General features: G+C 42.8%; 1 protein-coding gene across 3 annotated transcripts in view; it reads left to right on the plus strand.

Annotated features, from left to right (window-relative positions):
• Bmper (BMP binding endothelial regulator) overlaps positions 1-20176 on the plus strand; it is a 251492-nt gene that overhangs the window by 51599 nt on the left and 179717 nt on the right. For all 3 annotated transcript variants that reach the window (XM_040729927.1, XM_040729928.1, XM_040729929.1), the window contains exons 4-6: positions 5221-5303; positions 9016-9106; positions 12626-12708. In XM_040729927.1, coding sequence (XP_040585861.1) covers positions 5221-5303; positions 9016-9106; positions 12626-12708 — 257 coding nt within the window. The remainder of the gene's footprint in view (positions 1-5220; positions 5304-9015; positions 9107-12625; positions 12709-20176) is intronic.

The following is a 20176-nucleotide window of genomic DNA, read 5'->3' on the forward strand; positions in this document are numbered from 1 at the left end:
TAGTTTATGGGCCCAAAATAGGTTTTGGAAAGAAAGGGCACATTATTAGAAATTAAGTCATCTGAATTATTCCAGGAAAACTTTGCTTTTCGGGAGGTAAACTTAATTGGGTCCATATGCCTAAGAGCCTCAGGAGATAGTCACCTTTGCTAGAGTTTATTTTTGTGGCTTGTAGGGATAGCCGTACATAGGTGCTCACTGTTTCATATCACTGAAGTTGAACCCGTAATAAGTACTTGCTACATATAAAGGGTTGCAGAGGACCCAGGGTTACACATTATGCGTGCAGAGAAAGCACAGAAGCCCACTTTATGCAGGTGAGTTTCAAGACTGGCTCCCTAGATGCAGTGAGTTTGACCCTTGAATCACCTGTATGCCCATTGGTGCATACAAAAAAGTGGATGAGATGTGGGTTTCTCAGGACGAGAGGGCCAGGTGGATGTCACAGAATGAGCTCTTCTGGCCACATTTGGAGGAACTGGGGATGCGATTCACCTCTGTACTTCAGCCAGGTTGAGTAGGGTCCATCAAGTGTCAACGTTTCAACTGGAAACTTTGAACACTGACAGCTGTTGACGATGCCTTAAAAAGGGCCTGATGACAGCCAGGAGACTCAGTCAGAGAGCCTGTCAGGAGACCTGGTACATGAGCAGAGAGAAGGGACTGTAAAGGTAGCTGGGGAGCATTGGAGAAGGAAAGCACAGCCAACACTCACAGGGACGTCTGCAAGAGAAAGGCAGGTTTCACTGGGTTGGTGGAAGCGGGCATCCTTGGGTGAGGCTCAAGGAGCTGCATTCAATAACAGTCAAGTTCATTGTAAAAGTGACTCTGGGAACCTCTATGGAGTTCTAGGAATGAGAAAGAGACTGAAACAGGGAAGTGCTTAAGGTGCCAGGGGATACATTAATAGCAATGGGAAGACCATAGTTAGCACGGGCAGTGAGAGGATTTCAGACAGAGATGGAGAAAGCAGTCATAGCTCTTAGGGCTCTTTCCAGGTCCAGGGTCATTTTTATAGCCTTGGTGATTTTTAGCAGTTGTTTTAATAACAATGATGAAAATGTGGCATTCTCTCTCCCTTGGAACAGTGTGGCCACTGAAAAAGGTTGCAACTAATAGGAAAAATGAGTTTTATTGCTTCACTGTGGATTTAATTAATTTATGTTCTGTTTCCATTGCCATGTGTGTTCTGAGTTGACTGAATGACGAGGCAGAGCTTCCTTACGAGGCTCTGTGTGAGGAAGGAAGTACTATGAAGTTTTTTCTCACTCTGAAACACTATTAAAAGAGCTAAAGCACACTCAAAAGGAAAGTGACCAGTTAGGCCAGTGGTTCTAACCTTCCAAACCCTGCCACCCGTTAATACAGTTCCTCATGTTGTGGTGACCCTCAGCCATACAATTATCTTTGCTGCTGCTTCATAACTGTAATTTTGCTACGATGATGATTCATAGTGTAACTATCTGTCTTTTGCAATGGGCTTTGGGGGGCGTGACCCACATTTGAGAACTGATGAAATAGGCTTATTTTTATGTTATTTTAGACATATGGTCTCTGCATGACAGTTTAATCTGAGGTTTCTCAATCTTGGTATATTTGACCTTTGCCTTGATTAATTCTGTGTTGTGCCTTAGGCTATCTCTGAGGCACGTGTCCATAAGACACCAGCAGCTTCTCTCATTCCCCATTGTGACAATTAGCAGTGTCTCCTCATGGTGCCAGAATCCCCTGGGGTAAGGGTGGTGAAGAGTACTGTAGTGGTTTAAACGTATTGTGTGTTTTTTTTTAATCAGAAAATAATCACTTTGTCCCACTGCAGCCCTGATATTTTTATTCAAAAATTTGTGGTACCTCAAAAACTGTTCATTGTCTGCAGAAAACTAATGAATACTTGCAAATTTCCTTCTAGAAAATTCATACAAATATATGTTAAGAAAGAAATGCTACTTTATTGATTTCTGAGGGTTTCCCTGCATTCTTCTACAGACTTCTCTCTTTTGTTTAATGACTGTTTAAATTACACTTAATTTTATGAGAAGGGTGCTTACTTTTTCTTTTCTGGGGCAATTAATTCCTCAACGCAGAATATTACAAGTTTAGACCTTGATGTGGAAAACATGGATTTCGCCTGGAACCTGGATTCTAGTTTGATTCACACTTAATTCCCTCTTATTTGAGTGTCACTTTGGACTTTCTGTGTAAATTTTTTCATTTGAAAATAAAGGAGACAGCTGTGTACCTGCAAGTTTGCCTCTAGATCTAAATATCAGAACTTTAGCACATTTTGTATTGTTTCTTCTATTTGTTCCCTACACTCATGTCATATTTTACACTAATTCTCAGAACATGCCCTACAGGCCCCCCATGGTCCATAAGGCATTAATGTGGAAATATTAAGCTACACAAAATAGGGTTGTCCTATGATATTTTATTGAGGGAGAAATCACTTACGTGAGAAGCCAAGAAAGATGAGAACCAAAGGTCTGAACGCTGCTCTCCAGGCCACAACTGGAACTCAAAGAGAGAGAGTCTCCTCCCCCTAGCCCTTTTATCCCCTACACGGTTTATATACCTGTGACCACACCCAAAAGGGTGTAGTCAGCACTACGGGTACATAAATCTCTCCTTACAAGGCATTTTTAATATTTTATAAAAGTATTGGTCTGAATTGGAGACAAAACAAAGTGTTCTTTCACTAGAGGTAGTAGAGAAGCTCTTTGTGGAAATGTGACAGGAATTTTTCTCTGCTTTTCTATTCTGTCTAATAAGAGACAATGCAGTTTGTCCTGTGAGACTTTAAATTGGGCGGACAGCAAGAGAATGCCTGACTAATCTTTCGTTAGCACTAATTTTATGGCAATAGAATTTGTTATAGAAATTTTCTCAAGAGGAGACAATTCATTTCTGGGCAATGCTAAGGTTTTCTTGGAGTTTTCACAAAGCTCATTGGTGTTTTGCTCTAAGAAAATGTGTTTGTCTTAGAACTGGATGGACCCTAATAAGAAGATCTTGTCTTTAGTAATCATTTTCCCAAGAATCTCTTGCCTGTGAAATGGTATGTCTAGGGCCAGTGCGTCAAAGTCTCTGGAGTCAGCTAGTGAGAGCATATTTTGATCCTACTCAGTTGTCCAGCTTCATCCATCATTCAGAGACATCTAGTGTGTGGACTCAGGCACTGTAGACAGACACCTTCCTTAGCAGGGAAGTTCAGCAATAACCCTCACAATCTGACCTTGGTCTAATTTTCTAATGTTATTGCCCAGTTTTTCTTTCTGTGTTCAAAAACAGTGGAGAAACCAGACTCCCCACAGAGTTGTCTGCAGCCAAAGACACTATTGTGTTCCCTGCGTGGTGGACAGCTTGTTCTGATGCCTCCATTCCGCTCAGAGCAGAATACTCTGTACAACTTCATGTTCTTCCTGGAGCTCTCGGCACATGGCCTGGCATTGCTTGGCAGGGGTAGGGGGTGGGAGGTGGGGAGGTGGGAGGGTGGGGGGTGGGGAGTGAGGGGAGGGGGTTTGCATGGCCTCCCAAGTCTGTGAGACCATTCTTGTAGGTTTCCTGCCTCCATGTGGAAAGGCAAGAGCTCTATTAGTAGCAAAAAATTTTGCTCTGTCTTTACATTTTTTAATCCAGATGATGAAAATATATAGCACACCTAGAAAACTCCACTGTACTGGCCCACTTGGCAGGCGTTTTGTATTTGCTTGGATTTAGTATGAATGAGATTTGGTTCTCTGATTTCTCTGTTTCCATCACTTGGAACAACTTATTTATTATCCAAACAAGCCTGTATTAGTAGATCAGACAGGCACATGGCATGTTGCTGCTTATGCATTTGCTCAGTGAGATTTATGCTAGCCCAAATCATTCTATATTGCTTTTCATTGTTGAAAATGTTCTGTATTCATCCTTGGTTTGGCATATGTATTTGCAGTATGCTAAAGGTTCTTGTGGTTGAACACTTTATCTCTGTAACACTCCACGCAGAGGAAATTAAAAAATATATAGTGAAAGCAATGCCCAGATATGTTTCCAATCAGCCGTGCACTTCAGTCATTTGATGTGGAAGGCACCGGAGAGCAAAGAATCACTAAGCTTTCTCAGTCATTCGTGATGCTCGGAAATTCAGGTCAGGGATCTGAGTTTATGAAACCATCTGTTGAAAATTCCACAAGCCCTTTGTTATTCTGTTACTATGAATTAAGAACCCTTAGCCGTGGTGCTATTTGAAAGAGCTCCTGGAAGAAGGTGAGTTCTTCCTCTTTTGAACAAGGTCCACTGATGGAGTTGAGGCTGAGTAGGGTATCAGAAGTTCACCTCTGTAGCAGAGGGGCAGCCCTTTTATTTTGTAACAATGCTCTCATGGCACATGTTCTCCCTTTTCTGTATTGTGGTAAATCTCTCATCTAGTGGGCTTCTAAGGAAACAGTGACGATAGGTGTATCCATGTTCATCTCAACAGCAAGTCTAGGCCACAGCATAGAGGATGCTGTTGGTAAACTCTGAATCCAGATTGAATGAATTATGTTCTTCTGTTACTTCCTTGGCTTCTTCCCAGGGACTTAAGCCAAACTGTTCTCTTTTGAGGATCTCTAGCCTCTAACTTCTGTTTTTGCCAATGAATTAGTATGAATTTTGTTTTTCCTATTAACTCAGCATGTAATAACCCATGCATTAGTAATTTCAGATTTGTTTAAATTTACTACCTAAGAGTAAACAAAAGTGAAATAGGAAGGCATAGCTCTTTGAGGTGTGAAATAAGCCTTGGAAAGTTTGATTTAGTGAATGTCATAGTTACTAGAATTTTGTATCAACCTCTATATTTTAATTCACGCTTTTATATTTCCCACAATGTTTTATACTGCTGTCTTAACATTCAGCAATTTTTAATTCTTATACTCTCATGCCAAATTCTCTTTCACTGCAGTATTTTTAGATATGGTATTCTCATATTTGATAAAACATAAATAAAATAATAATTTTATTTATGTTTGCCTAGAGAGTTGTATATGGTTTTCTATCTGAAAATATAGTCTGTGAGGTTAATGCATGCAGTAGTGAAAAATTTAATGTGATTGTGTGCCAAGCAGATGTATGTGTGTTGTAGGAAAGAAAACATTGCCAAGGAGCTAGCCTTACATGTCACATGACATACATACTTCTGTTCCAAAGAGAGAGGAATCACACTCATCTTTGGCTTCTTCTCTTCCTCTCCAGGTTGTACCCATGAAGGAAGAACCTATAACAGCTCCTCCAGATGGCAAAGCCCCGGTGAGCCATGTGTCCTGCGGCAGTGCCAGGTAAAACCCAACTTCTCTGCTCCCCCTCAGTCACCACTTTCAGATAACACGGAAAGTCCCCTAAAAGTCCAGAAAGAGAGGATGGGGGGACAACTCTATCCGTGTATTATTTATTGTGACATTAGCCAGAAGGAGACAGGTACACAGTAGGTATTGAATAAGACTAGAAACACCCAGCAGAATTGGCCACCTCCATTACACCACCGTTACTCTTAGGTTGGAAAGTGCGGGGAAGATGTGTGTGTCCCTGAGGAAGCTCATATAGTCCTGTGAAATCATCCTTGAGCAAAGCATGAATTCTTGTTAGCAGAAGAGAGGTTCTTTCGGATGAGATACTCTATCCTTTGATTGAAAAAGATTTTGAGCAGGAGCTGTGTTGTAAACTCTATTCAAATGAAGAAATTAAATAATGTAGCTTACGGATTTAACCCGACCAGTATAAGAATCACAGGTTCGCCGGGCAGTGGTGGCGCACGCCTTTAATCCCAGCACTCGGGAGGCAGAGGCAGGCGGATCTCTGTGAGTTCAAGGCCGGGCTGGACGGATAGCCTCCGAAACAATACAGAGAAACCCTGTCTCGTAAAAACCAAAAAAAAAAAAAAAAAAAAAAGAATCACAGGTTCAGCACGTATGGAGTCCACTGTTGATCTTTGTTTAGTTCACCAGGGAGCAGTTGCTCCACGTGGCTCTAATGTTGTACCCGGTAAGATGAACCAAACAGCCAAAATTCTTGTACTCTTTTCCTTATTGTACAGAAATACTGCATCAAAAATGACAGTAGCTTGGAGGGAGATGGGGTTTGTGCTTTCCGTGCAAGTCCTGTGACCTGAGTTCAATCCTCAGAATTCTTGCAGTTGCGCAGAAGGAGAGAACAGACTCCGAAGCTGGCCTCCACGTTTGCACACAGCATTCATGGCCCTATATACATATCATGCCCCCCCCACACACAGTAAATTTAAAAATACAGTAATTATAGAATATTCTTTTCTTGACGCCCCTCCAACCCTTTGGTGTTCTTCCTCACTTTTCCTTAATAAATGTATGCTTCTTATGCTCAAAAAAGAAATGTTCATCTGATTTTAAATACCTTCAAATGTATTATTTTTATGAAGATACTGTTAAGTTACTGTATTCCAAACTGTTTGCCGCTCTCACCACAAGTGTTTACAGTCAGAGGAGGACCGGAAGGTGAGTAGGATACTGGATGTTGTCTCGGACCTTATCTGAGATGTTGACACTTTGCTTCTGAAATCTAAATTCTGTAAAGTCACGCATGGTTTTATTATGCTGTAGGCTTTAGTGCACAATAGGCATTCTCGATCATTAGACCTATTTATTTCATTTTTTGGCTTATTTATGTAGTAAGCTGTATGTGAAGTAAACAGTAGGTAAAAATGATATAAGTTGAATCAATAAACACCAAGTATACTTTTGATTGTAAGCTTAATCAGACTCAAGTCACAGAGATACAAGAGCAGTGAGTTTTAATGACAACATCAAAGTCCACATCATTGTCAACATTTTCAGGTCCACCCTGCTCCTGCATTGATAAGATTTCCTGTCTTTGCTGGGGATATTCTGAAAGTCTTGGTTACAATGTTTGTTAAATAAGCTTATAATGAATGCTGAGGAATCCTGAATAACACTGTGCACATCAGTTCTGAGGTCTTACAGATCCTCAGGTTGCTTAGATGACAGCCAATGTTTCTGTCTTGAATGGTTGAAGGTAGTCTTTAAATTAAATGGAAGACCTTATATATGGGTATTTCCTCTCATGAAGAGTGCCCCCTATTGTCTATCATCCTGCCTATCAGTGGAGCCCCCCACCCCCACCCCAAGAGCACATCATTACTGGAGCTGAAGAGATGCTCCAGTGCAGAATGCTGCAGAAGGTTTGGGAGGGAGGGCTTGTTCCCTTCCAAAGATGAATCTCACCTTTTGGGCCTGCTCTTCACTTACACCCCATTCAACAAGCAGGAAACCAATCCCCTGGGATATATTTGCAGCAAATATCTTCCTGTTCCTGCCTCCTAATACCCTCGTTAGGGAATGAGACCTCATAGAAGGATGCAGGCCTTTCTGGCACTTATGAGGCACTTATGTTGTTATGAAGTAAGCAAAGCTATAGTCTCTTTCCAGCACACAAAATCAGTAACAGAGGAGTCAGTGTGCTCTCCACACCTCTGTAGAAAGGGGATAGAGAGAGATGGGAGGTGATGAGCAGAGAGAGAGAGAGAGAGAGAGAGAGAGAGAGAGAGAGAGAGAGAGAGAGAGAGAGAGAGAGAGAGACTCATTAAGGTGCTTCTAGGAGATGCACTAGGTACTGGGCAGGTGACAAAAAGCCTAATAATCTTGTCCTTTTCCATTTGCATAGAATTCTATATATTTGTTATATTCTGTGCCAGAGGAGTTCTAATGATGAAAGTTTTACATTTTTTTCCCACTTCTAATTTCTAACTAGAAGAGGAAAATCTGGAGGTCACATATGACCAATTCATGCTGAGAATTACCCTGAGGTCTCCATTTCGATAGCAGCCACTGAAGGAAAATTGACCCTAACCCATAGCACTAAAGAACACATTTTAAGTGTCTATTTGTGGATCCCTTCCCCCAAGTGTGATAAATGATGTAATAAATTCACCTAGTAGTGCTGCCTTCAAGCCTGGCATGATGCAAAAATATTTAGTATACAATGCCCATTGTTAAGTTGGATGCTGTAGGGCAGACACATTGAAGAAAATGGTTTTGTTGTGAGATTGTGGTGTGTACCTTCAGCCTGTGCTACTCTTGATTCAATCTCAGATCAAACTAATAAGAGCATGGATTCATTAAGAAAAAGGAGAGTAGGGATTACAGAGGGAACTCAGCTAGGACTAAAAATTAATGTCAAAAGTCTTTCTCCTGAAACTTGTCATGGTGGTGCACACCTGTGATCCCAGTGCTTAGGAGGTGGAAGAAGAAGAATCAGAAGTTCAAGGTCGTTCTGTGTCAGTTCAAGACCTCTTGGGATACCTGAGACCCCATTTCAAAAGAAGCAACATATGATCAAAAGTCCAAAGTTTCAATAATCATTTAGATATCACTGCCCTGATATCAGATTGCTATCGGTGCTCCTGATTTCATTGTTTGAACCTACACTATCTGTTTTGACATACTTAAGGTGAACTTAGAAATAATTTTCTTGAATCTTTTCATTTACTGCTGGAGGAAACTGAGTCTGAGGTTCTCCTGGAGGCCAAGTGGCTCTTTTAAGAGTATGGAGCTGGCAACTCTTTCTATAAGGTGCTAAGGATTTTCCCAGTTGTGTTTTTTTCTGGACACAAGTCCAGGCCTGCTGATCCTGTAGTTAATGGCTGGCAGCACAGTAAGTGTTAGGAAGCAGTCACTACAGATGACTTAAAACAATTATGAATGACCAACCAAGATGTCAGAGGGTCACTGCCCAAGGAGGTCCTTTTAAGTAGATTTACAGGAAGAAAACACAGGACCAAAGGCTGAGTACAGGGATATGACAAATGACAATAGTCAGTACATGTATATCAAGGTCTAAAGCATCCTTTCTGGTGAGCTGGGCCTTGCCTCATACATGTCACTGCCTTTGAGGCCCAACAGCCAATCCTGCTCTTGGGGGATTTGGATTCATCCTGCTGCTTCCCCAAAGAAGTAACTCAAGTGGCAACCCTGGGCTGACTCGTAACATTTTGTATTTCAGGAGGGCGTTGTCACAGAGTCTGAGGTGCGCTGTGTTGTTCATTGTAAAAACCCCTCAGATCATCCAGGAACCTGCTGCCCTACCTGTCCAGGTAATGCTCAAGAAGGGAAGCTTTTGGATGGGCTTCCTGATGCTGCCCTGTTGTGGAGGTTGCTATGTTCTGTCAACAATGCATCCCTCTCCCTCTCTCCCCCAGACTGGACCCCACTTTACATCTGTGCACATAAAGATCCTGGAGAGGAAACTCCTTCCAGTGGCAATATCTGTTGGGCTCTTGTGTGCCCATCATGAGTGGGACTATGTGCTGTAGGTCTTGGCTTGTGGACTCCCCAAGCTCAGAGGCCTGCTTTCCACTCAGGGCCACAGGTAATGCTTGTTTTGGAAGGAAGGACTGTGGTTCTGCTTGCATTCAGAATGTTTTTTTACTATTTCCTATTGCAATACCTCGGCCAGAGCGTGTCACGATGATGAGGTGACCAGATGTTTTCTGAAAGCTGAGAGCTGTGTCCCACATGACTTTAGTTTGGAGTTTTGTCGGTTTCAGTTTTCAGTGTGGTTTAACAAGTTGGGCCCTCTGTCTTTCTGGAGAGGGTCCTTATTCCAAGCTGACAGCAGAGGAAGCCTTTTCTGCTGGTGGTGGGGAGGGCTCCTGTGTCTTCTCTTGCTCTCTCTTGAGAGCTTGGGGATTTTGAGGTGAGAGATGTTTTTCCTGATCTCTTAAGCCTGTGGCCAATAGTCTCAGACAGGTGTTTTGTGTCTCCTCACTAGTGATGATACTCGACAACTACTGCTCTCTGCTTTGTGGGGTAGCGTGCAAAGGGCCGGGCTGCTCTTTGGAGACAGCAGAAGCCTCGTGTGGGGTGTTCTGCAGAGATGGTCTCAGGCTCTCTCCTTGTACATGCCAGTCCCACTGAAAACCCATTGGTAGTTTCCCTTGCTTCTAGTTTTCTTCATGTCCTGAGAGGTCTTTATCCAGCTTTGTTTCACTTTAGGGTTTCTAGGAAACTGATAGTTGCTCAGTTTACACAGGTGAAAAAACTGATGATAAGTGAACCAATTCCATGAGCCAACTGCTTTGCATCATCAGGGGTTTGTTGGAAAACTTTTCCTTTTGAGTGTGCTAGGTGATTTGAACTGTGGTAGCATGTCCTTTGATCCTAAAGGAGATTTATTCAGTCATATTATCAGTTCTTTAGACTGTATGTGGAAAAAATGTTATTACCTAGGCTGCATCCTAGCAAATTTTATTTGAATATTCAAGGCAGTGGGAGGGGTGGGCTAGTGGGTAATTTCTGTATGCAGCTAATAATTTATAAATTATTGTATAGTTTTAGTGAGTAAACAGTTGATTTATCAATGAAGAATCAATTCAGGGTCCTCCTCACAGTCTCAGGAGCGCTCAAGGAGCAATGTAATATTGGGGTAACATAAAGGGTTCCTTGGAACTCAACACCTTTCCCTGTATATAAACAATACCCTGCCACTGAGAGATAGTCATGTTTTTAGGTTGCCTTTGAAACCTAAGCATGCAGTTGGCAGGGTGCGTTTATTTCAGAGTAAAGTTTCCTTGTTTCTGTCACTGCACGCTGGGTTCGGTTCCCAGGAAGGAGGGAGTTGAGCCCCATTCTTGGACATGTTGCAGTCCTCACTGCCATCCAAGGATGTACAAGGTGTTGTCCGTAGGACAAGAAATCAGACCCAGTGACTATGAGGGCCTTGGTGGCCAAGGGCCATGGATGGGGCCAGAATCAGATTTCTTCTCTTTCCTCCCATCAAGTCACACAGCCTACCCCATCAATGCCCAGAGAATTGTTCTGGTGCCCTGGAAGGCAAGTATTTAAAAATGATCATGACAGTGCCACACACTTCCCCTGACTGACAGTCCTGGAGCCTTGGGGATGCGATTAGCTATCAGCTTTGCTCCCTCTCCTGAATTCCAGTGACCCTGTTTGGGATGCAAATTGGAAGATTCAGGAGGAACCATCTCCGGAATGTCTCATCCTTTGTCTTGGAGGGAAGCCTCAGTGGGGTCTAGATAGGGACAGTCAAGGAAAGCCTTGGGGTGTTTACCCTGGTAATTCAGAAGGACTGGCATCTGCCATTGATCAGACTGGCATTCTCTGTAATGACAAACATGTGGCCAGTTTCCTCCTGAAATGAATTTCAGGGCATTCTTGGTTGTCTGCTCCTTCATTGTAGTCTGAGTATTGCTCAAGGACAGCAGGGGTGAAGAAAATAGAATTATTTTAAATTCTGTTGTTTAAGTTGTCAAATATAGATTTTTGTGGCAAGCCATATGACAGAGTCAGAGGTGTAAACATGGGAAAGAACTGAAGACATTTCGTTAGGAATGTCCTTTGGAAATAGGCCATTAAATATCTGTCATTATGAATGGTGCTGAGACACAGCCACAGGGAAAACCGTGCTACCAAAATCTTCAAAATCGTCCAGAACAGCGAGGAGACAGCTGATTGTTAGCTATGGGTATAACTTTAAAAAGAGATCTTATCCCTGGGACATCACTTGCATTTGCCTTTACTTGGCTTCTATATTTTGGATTCAGCACTTATCTTCATATCTTTCTACTGAGCAAAGAGTGTGAAGATTGGTAGGACCAGGTTCCAGGTCAGCCAGAACAATGTTCATTCTGCTTCATCAGGAATTAGTTCCTAGGAGAATTTGGTGATTTCTTACAACATTGTCTTGAGAACTTCTCTGTCCTTCCAAAGCTTACCATAGGTAGTTCTACTTCCAACATTGTCTACTATGAGGACAGTCTTGAAGGAAGTGGTTTTGTCATTTGCTGACAGTCTTGTGGCTGGTGTGACCCAGTTGCTTGCTAGCCTGTGTCTCATGTCACTTAGAGTAAGTACTGTCCTGAAACATCTCCTGCAGGTGAGAGCCTTTCTGAGCTAAACTTGGCAGGGGCCACAGCCCATTAACACACAGAGTGGAGCAGAAAACCATAGGGCACACACTGTCTTGTCCCAGCACATCACTGCCTGTGTGCATGACCCTCTGTATAGGTATCACATGTATCAAAACCAGGTTGAAATCACAACTCAGTCACCTGCTGTGTTTTCCTTGTCTGTGGAAAGAGAGACAGAGCTCTTTTTCTGCAGTATTGGAAGGTGATGTGGGAGCCAGGGGCATGCTGGGCCAGGATTAGGCTGAGTAATTCTTGGTACTCAAGTGGCCGCCTACAGAGGCATCTGCTCTTTCTCATCTCAACCCTCCCTCCCTCGGCCTTGCTTTGGCCTCTTCTGACCTCTCTGGAGTTCGTCCCCCTGGCTGTGGTCAGCACCATTCTGCTGTAGCTCCGAAGTCTCACTGCATGACTCACTGTAGCGCATCTGCTGGCCATGGGCTGACTCAAGTTCCTCTGTCGGTTGTTTCCTAGCATCTTCAGGGTTTCTGGACCTGTGTCAACGTGCCAATCACCTGAATTGTATCTTTTCCCCCTTTTAATTATGCCTGATGTTGTGATCAAAGGGGATTTCTACTGGGTAGAGGGAGAGGTACAGCTGGGAGATGGCAAATCAGAAGGTGGAGGGATCATGCCACGCAGAATGAAGTTTGTTGTCCTAATTGCAAGTTCTTTGCTTTCCAGGCTGTGTGTTCGAAGGTGTGCAGTACCAAGAAGGAGAAGAATTCCAGCCAGAAGGAAGCAAATGCGTCAAGTGTTCCTGCGTTGTAAGTACTGCGACGACGTTGACCATATGATCCTCAGGGCTAACTGCTTCTTGCCTTCATTAACAGCAGACTCATCTTTTATTCTCTCTACTCAGGCTCTCATGATGCAGAGCCAAGGAAAAACCCCACTCCAAGTGGGGCAAGATTCTCAATTCTGGTGATGTTGACCTTCTGGCCTGGGGTTCTGTGCTATGGACCCATTTGCATGCATTCATTCCAGAATGTTCAGCAGCACCTCTGGCCTTGCCCTACTAGATCCTCAACTGTATAATCATCACTGTCAGCAGACCTTGAGCAGCATCCTCTGGAGACCAAACTGGCTTTTCATTAAGATCTACTTTCCCCTCAAATAGAGGAGTCCTTCCACCCCTATTTGGGGAAGACCACAGGTCTTCTGTTTCACGGAGCAGAGGGGCTTCTTGCCATGGGAGCTTTTGTTTTAGTGCAAAGTGGGAAAAGAATGAAGATATCAATGTGCTCTGTGGGGTGAGGTGAAGGCTGGTCATCTATGGTTGTTGGGAATAGATGGGTGGAAATTGCTCATAAATAACAGGCTCATGGCAGAAATTGATGAGACACCCATAGACCCATCTTTTCAAGCATGTGTAAGAGAGAGGAAAAGAGTTTGGCCTGTGCTCTGATTTTAAAGGGAATTTTTAAATTAATGTATTTTAAGCCAGATGTAAAACCAGTGGTGATGGTGGTGACGGGGAGTCTGGTGTTCAGTCATTGCTCCAGGTTATTCTCAGTAGGAGCTACTACAGCATATACTGTTAGTAATACAGTTAGTAGCACAGCATGTATTGCTAGAGCACACATTTCCCAAGTCACTGGTGACACAGATGCATCTTTGCATAGTAGAAGGAAATACACAAGGAATGCTGCCATCCTGGTCTTACTAAAGCAGAGGCATGGGAAGCCCCGGGAGTCACAGGTCTCCGGAAGTCTTTTCTAAGTTTCCTCCTGCAGCACATGCTCACTCAATCTTGAGTCCATGTCAGAGTAGATGTGACCAGGCTCATGTGATGGTGTCTGTATGGAGGGAAGGAAGGAAGGAAGGGAGCAGGGGAGGAAGAGGGATACGTATGCATATATCTAGATAGAAAAATCAGAGGATTCATGCAATGTATTACAAACACAAAAGAAGCCTCCTAATGAAAACAAACACGAGCTTGTGCATTCTCTTAATCTTCTGTTTTCTCTCTTACTATAGGTAAATAGCTTTATCTTATTTTTTATATTAGCAATTTCTACTTTTTGTTAAAAATTGCCTGTCTCTAGATTATTTTTCCTTCCATAATGGACTATGTAACATTTTCTTTCTTTCTTTCTTTCTCTCTCTCTCTTTCTTTCTTTCTTTCTTCCTTTCTCCCTCCCTCCCTCCCTCTCTCCCTCTCTCCCCTGTCTTTCCTCTTCTTTCTTTCTTTCTTTCTTTCTTTCTTTCTTTCTTTCTTTCTTTCTTTCTTTCTTTCTTTCTTTCTTTCTTTCTTTCTGTGTGTCAAGTTTTTGGGAATAGGTGGAGGAAAACCAAGGCAGATTTCAATAGGAAATAGTAAATACATGCATGAACAAATTGTCTTTCTGCAAAAGGTGTGCCAAAGTCAAACAGTCAACCCTCCGTGGGGAAGAAACTTGGCAGGTGCTAAGAAGGATGAGAAACCTCTGTAGTTTTGCCAATGATGTCAGTCAGAAGTTTCCAGAACTGGGGCTGGAAATGAGTTTATGTGTACAGGGGTCACAGACTTAACCATACTGAGGCGTGTGGATTTTGTGTGTTTTTAAATTCAGTGCGTGCGGAATGGAACACACTGAGGGCCAGGCTCAGGTCCGGGAAGTCCTCTTTGCATTTCCAGTTGACATTTGCCCAAGCTTTCCTGTTTAGCTGCTTCTCTACAGACCTGTAATGTCTATCCCTTCCCGCACGTTAATCCAGTTTCCTTTGCGCCTGTGGCCCTAGCTTCCTTCTACTTCTTCTTGCTGTCCTCATCACTTACAGTGCAACTAGTGGCTTTGGTTCTGATCCTCATTGCCAGTCTTTACCAGTGGTTCTAAACCTGTGGGTGGCAACCCCTTGGGGTCACATATAAGATCTCCTACCTATCAGATATTTACATTACACTTCATAGCTCTAGCAAAATTACAATTGTTATGAAGTAGCAAAGAAATGAGTTTATGTTGGGGGTCGCCACAACTCTAGGAACTGTATTAAGGGGCCTCAGTATCAGGAACGTTGAGAACCACTGGTTTAGACTATTAGAATAAAAGGGAGAAAGGATGGACTCATGCTTGAGGACAGGGTGTGTTGTGTGCTAGGATACCGGGCAGCTCAGAGCAGTTATTCTTTTCTTGAATACAAGTTTAAGATATAAACATTTATTCCAGGGGCTCATTGTTGAAATGGCCTGGCTCTAAAATTCTTCCCTTTTGCTCTCTTTTCATGTAGTTAACTTTTAAAACATGAAAGAGAAAGTGATGTCTGGGTAGCTGATGGCCCTTTCTCGGGTATGGTGGCTGTGGGGATATTTGCTTGTGAGTGTAAAGTTTCAAACCTGTGGTCTCACTCTGTTGCTTGCCAGGTTTGCTCAGCAGCTGGGCTGAGAATTTTGACGTGTAAAGTGAGCAAAGATGTGAGGAAACCTCTTAACAAACAAGAGGGTAGAGCTGGGAAGTTTTAACCAGACCCACTGGGAGCTAGAACATTTGACTGAAGAGGTTCTATGGGTAGAGTGGATGGGGTAGGGAGTGGAAGTTGGAAGGGCATTCAGAGCATTAGTCTGTAGGCTTCCCCTACAGAGGAGGACCATGTGTTTTATTTTAACAGAAAGGTAAGTGCTAATGTTGCATATAGAGTAACGCAAGTATAGTATGCTTGTGTATTCAAACATGTATATCATATTAGTTTTCTCTCAGAATCTGTTAGAGATTGATTTCAGATCTCCTGTGAACACTGAGATCAGAAGATGTTTAAGTTCTTTATGCAACCCTTCTGTATACTTAAGATAATCATTAGACGATAATCATTGTTTTAGAAGACCTAAAGCAAAGCAAATGATATGTAAATTTTATTATGTTGTATTCTAATGATGTAAACAATTACTTTACTCAAGTATTGGGGGGATAATGACAAAAACATTTGATATGGTCCGTATAGACAGTTGAATCTGTAAGTGATTGGATCCACAGTTGTATAACCCACGGATATGGAGGGGCAGCTGTATTTATGTGGCTGCATACTTGTGTGCACATAGTCTGTATTTTAACAGTCTGTTTAAATATACATATAGGCATGAATATACAAATAACTATGCAAACATATATGAGCATGGCCATAAACACTAACATGAAAACACATTTGCATATTTAAATTTGGATTTTGCTAGAAACAGACCCTGAGGCAAACAACTTAATGTAGGTAGTTTATGAGTCTATATGGGAGATAAGGAAGGCTGGTACCCAGTTGAGGGTACACTGCCAAGTACCAGGACCTGAGCACTGCCCCCACCTTGCCCCATAATCATGTATTTAAAATTCATTTCCATTGTGGTAGTGCTGTCAAGTTGGTGCTTGGGGAGTCCATTAGGTGGCAAGGAGCTGCTATTATGGGAGGATTTGTAAGTGCCCAGGAGATAGGAGTCTGACCTCTCTTACCCTTCCCTCTTTTGTGCTATGTGAGCACACAGAATTCCTCTCCTCGGGAGGATGCAGCTAGAGGTACTGTTTTGAGAGCAGAGAGCAGCTCTCACCAGCCAAACTGGGTGCCTCATTGTGTGTGTGTGTGTGTGTGTGTGTGTGTGTGTGTGTGTGTTTATTTTAATCCTTAAGAACTGTGAAAACTGAGTTTCTGTTTTTTATAAATTACCCAACCTGTGGAGTTTTGTTACAGGAACACAGAAAAACCAGGACCTCAATGAGCCACTGCTGTAGGTAGATCTTAGTCTTGTCTAGGAACCTCTTGAAGCCTGTATAAACTTCGTGCCTCAGAATTTTTATTCCAGAGGGCTGGGGCCTGAGATGCACTTATGCCAGTTCCCGTCAACCATTGACTGAGAACTGTCTCTGGAAGGGTCACAGTTGGCTGTTATTTCCAGCTGCCACTCAGATAACCAAGTACTTCTCCGCAGCAGAGGAAGAAACACAAGTGTTGATATTAGGTGACTGGCTGTGAACTTAGGTGACAAGTTTGAGCAGGTGGGGGTAGTGAGGCATCCACAGTTATCAGCAACAGAGATGTGTGTGCATATGTGTGATCCATGCTCATCAACATGCACATGCTAACATGCTTTTGACATTGCATAGAGATGTTCATATGGGTCTGTACATGTGTACACACACACACACACACACACACACACACACACACGCATGTTTAGAACACTGGGCCATCAGTGCTCCCTGCCCACCCTCATTATTCTCTTGCTCATCTGCTGTCCTTGTCCATGCTTTGCCTTGTTCATTTGGAGAGAGTTAAGCTTTCTAAGTTGTCATAACTACCCTAATCCACTTTCCTGTGCGCCCCATGTTCCCTCAGGCAGAAGTGGCAGTCTTTCCTTATTTGCATTACTGAGGTGCTATGGTTATAACTTACTAGCTTATCTGCCTTCCTTCCTTCCCTCTGCCCCCACTCTGCCCATCCATCTGTCTCTGTCTCTGTCTCCCGCTTCCTCTTTCCCTGTCTCCAAGTATGTATTTATGTACATCCAGTAAGACAAATGGCTTTGTATGTCCCAGTTACTGCTTTATTTTCCTGTTTCTCTGCTAGTTGCAGCGGAGGGCATGCCATCCTTGGTATGTTCATCTCCATGTCCTTAGTGCTTACCACCATGTGCTCGGCAGTGGTTGCAATCTTCTCTCCCTCCTCTTCCCTGGTCTGTTTCCATGTAGTACATTAAGAGACAGTAATGTTCTCTCTTCTACACTGTGACCAGCCAGCTCCTTCAGGCTAGCCAATCCACCCTTGACTGAGATACTCACTGTAGTCCACTGTCCCATTATCCTTTGCTTGCTATTTGCTCTGGTGTTGAGTGTGTGGCAACTATCCCTTATATATTCTATGGCCGATGGCTGATTAAAGTGACCCTTCTCTCAGGTGAGATACTGTCAGTGCTGTGTGGCTTGCATGGTAAGTCCAGTCCCCCTTTTATCCTCTCCGATTGTTTGGAAGATCTGTGTAACTGTGTTTTTGTGATGTGGTGACAGAGGCAGACCACCAGAAAGGCACTTCATCTGACTGAGATGGATGCCTTAGCTAATGAAACAAATGCTTTGCATATGACTTTATATCCCGGTTTAGTCTGGGCAGTATGCATGGCATTCCAGACGGTTGAGGACATGCTGCCCTTTGATGATATCTGGAGAGGCCTGCACAGCTCTTCCCTCCCACCCATTCCAGAAGCAAAGAGTCCAACATTTTTAGGTGTGAATATCATCGTGACTCACTTAGGAACTTCAGAGTTTTATCATCACCCATTAAACTATATCAGCCCCATTTACACTCCATAAATAAGAGCCAAGAGGATTACATCCAGAGACCGATACTAATCAGGGGAGTGATGATTTGCATTCCCTTAACTGTTCCATACATTTGTCTGGGTCATATTAGAATATGTTTCTTATAAGACGTGTTTGATATAAGTACTGTGCTAGTTTTAAAACATAGCAATGATTATTTCTTGAGTCTAAAGCATGTTGAACATTTGTTAAAGCTTCCTTTGGTTTAAGCTTGAGGTTCTATTACTTGTTTGTATCTAACTATCTATCTATCTATCTATCTATCTATCTATCTATCTATCTATCTATCTATGTATCTATCTATCTGACTGTCTATCTCCTATCCATCTATCACCTATCTATCATTCATATGTCATCTATCTGTAAATTATGTATCATCTATTTATTATCTGTCATCCATATACTTATTATATATATGTATGTATGTATGTCATCCATGTATATATGTATCTCTCTGTCTATCTTGCCCATGTAACACACAATTGCTCATTGAAATATTCAGGAAACGTGGTGGCAGTTGGCACAGGCATTTCTCTAGAACTCATCTTCAAGGTTATAAGACTAAAGGTAAAGGTGCCAATAGGAAATGTTTTGTTTTGTTTTAATAATCTGTTTTAAGAACCTATAGGTTCAAGGTTCTTGGAAATTGCTGACAAGAGGAGGTAGCCACACAGTGTTGTGGGATAATCTTGGAGAAGCGGTAAGGCCTCAGTCTGTAAAACCAGCCAAATTAACTGGCCAAGATCAATTGCTTTTGCTGACAAAGGCGTGCTAAATTCAGAACATTTTAACCAATAAACATGGGTTGTTAATGGGCTGTCTGCGATGGAGGAGCTCTGCTTTTTGGCACTAGCAGTCCTGAAGTCCATAAACACCTTTCCTCTCACTTACACTTGACATATTGCAAAACACGTCTCCCCGGGAGACTGGAACTCTCAGGAAGGTTGTTTGTTGGGAACAAAGAAGATGGAGGTCCTGTGGCTTCCCTCTCCTAGCCTGCATTCCTTAAGATATCCCATCCTGCCCACTTGGCCCTTTCCCAGATCCTCTTTTCTCTTGACTTTCTGGCCTTTGGACTGATCACCCCGACACTGGGCCTCTTCTGCATGTTTTTAGAAGTGCGGTCTCTCCATCCCTCTATGAGGCCATGGAAGCCAAAGCCACAGCCTCAAAGAATCAGAGAATTAGACTACCGAAGTTTGGGAAACGCCAGTCTGATACCGTGCCGTCTTTGCACAGCCTTTCCCGCTCTCCTTTCCCTTCTCCTTTTCTTTTCCTCACCATCACCCCATCTTTAGGGGACACCCACTATTGTGTGTTAGAACCTGGAGCGTTCTTTCTTGGAGGAAACTTGTTTTGATTCCCCATAAAATCCATGCTTCATTCTCCAGAACGTAAAAATGCTTAGTTATTAGATAATTTTGATGATCCTTAAAATATATTTTTCCTTTTGTAATTCAAAGTATTTGCACATAACAGAAAGGCACAGTGTGGTCACTTTGCACATGTACATACTGTGTTGTGACCTGATTAGGGCAACTGGCATACTGATCACTTCAGGCATTAATCACTATTTTGGGACGAGAATATTCAACCCCTTTTGCACTTTCTTTTTGAAACACACAGTTATTTGATGATTTTATTTAGCTCTATGCATCCCCTGGAAGAGGTGCTGATTTTGGCTTTTTGGTGCCTGGGGCATACTGGATATTGATAATAATGACCACATACAAGTGCAAATGATGCCGACCCTGCTTTCTATTCTGTCTGCATCACCTTGCTCCCCATCTGCCAGGGCTCCTCTCTCCACCCAGCTTCTCCCTTGCCCTCCCTGGTGGACGTTTCCCATGTCCACCGATTCAGCATGGGTGGGTGAGAGATTTAGCTGTTGTGGAGGAATGCAGAAAGGATGGCAGATTCGTGTCCACTGCTGCAGCACTTACTAAAATGGCTTCATATG

This window comes from Mesocricetus auratus, unplaced genomic scaffold (genome assembly GCF_017639785.1).
Source record: "Mesocricetus auratus isolate SY011 unplaced genomic scaffold, BCM_Maur_2.0 Super-Scaffold_100022, whole genome shotgun sequence".
Classification (NCBI taxonomy): Eukaryota; Metazoa; Chordata; class Mammalia; order Rodentia; family Cricetidae; genus Mesocricetus; species Mesocricetus auratus.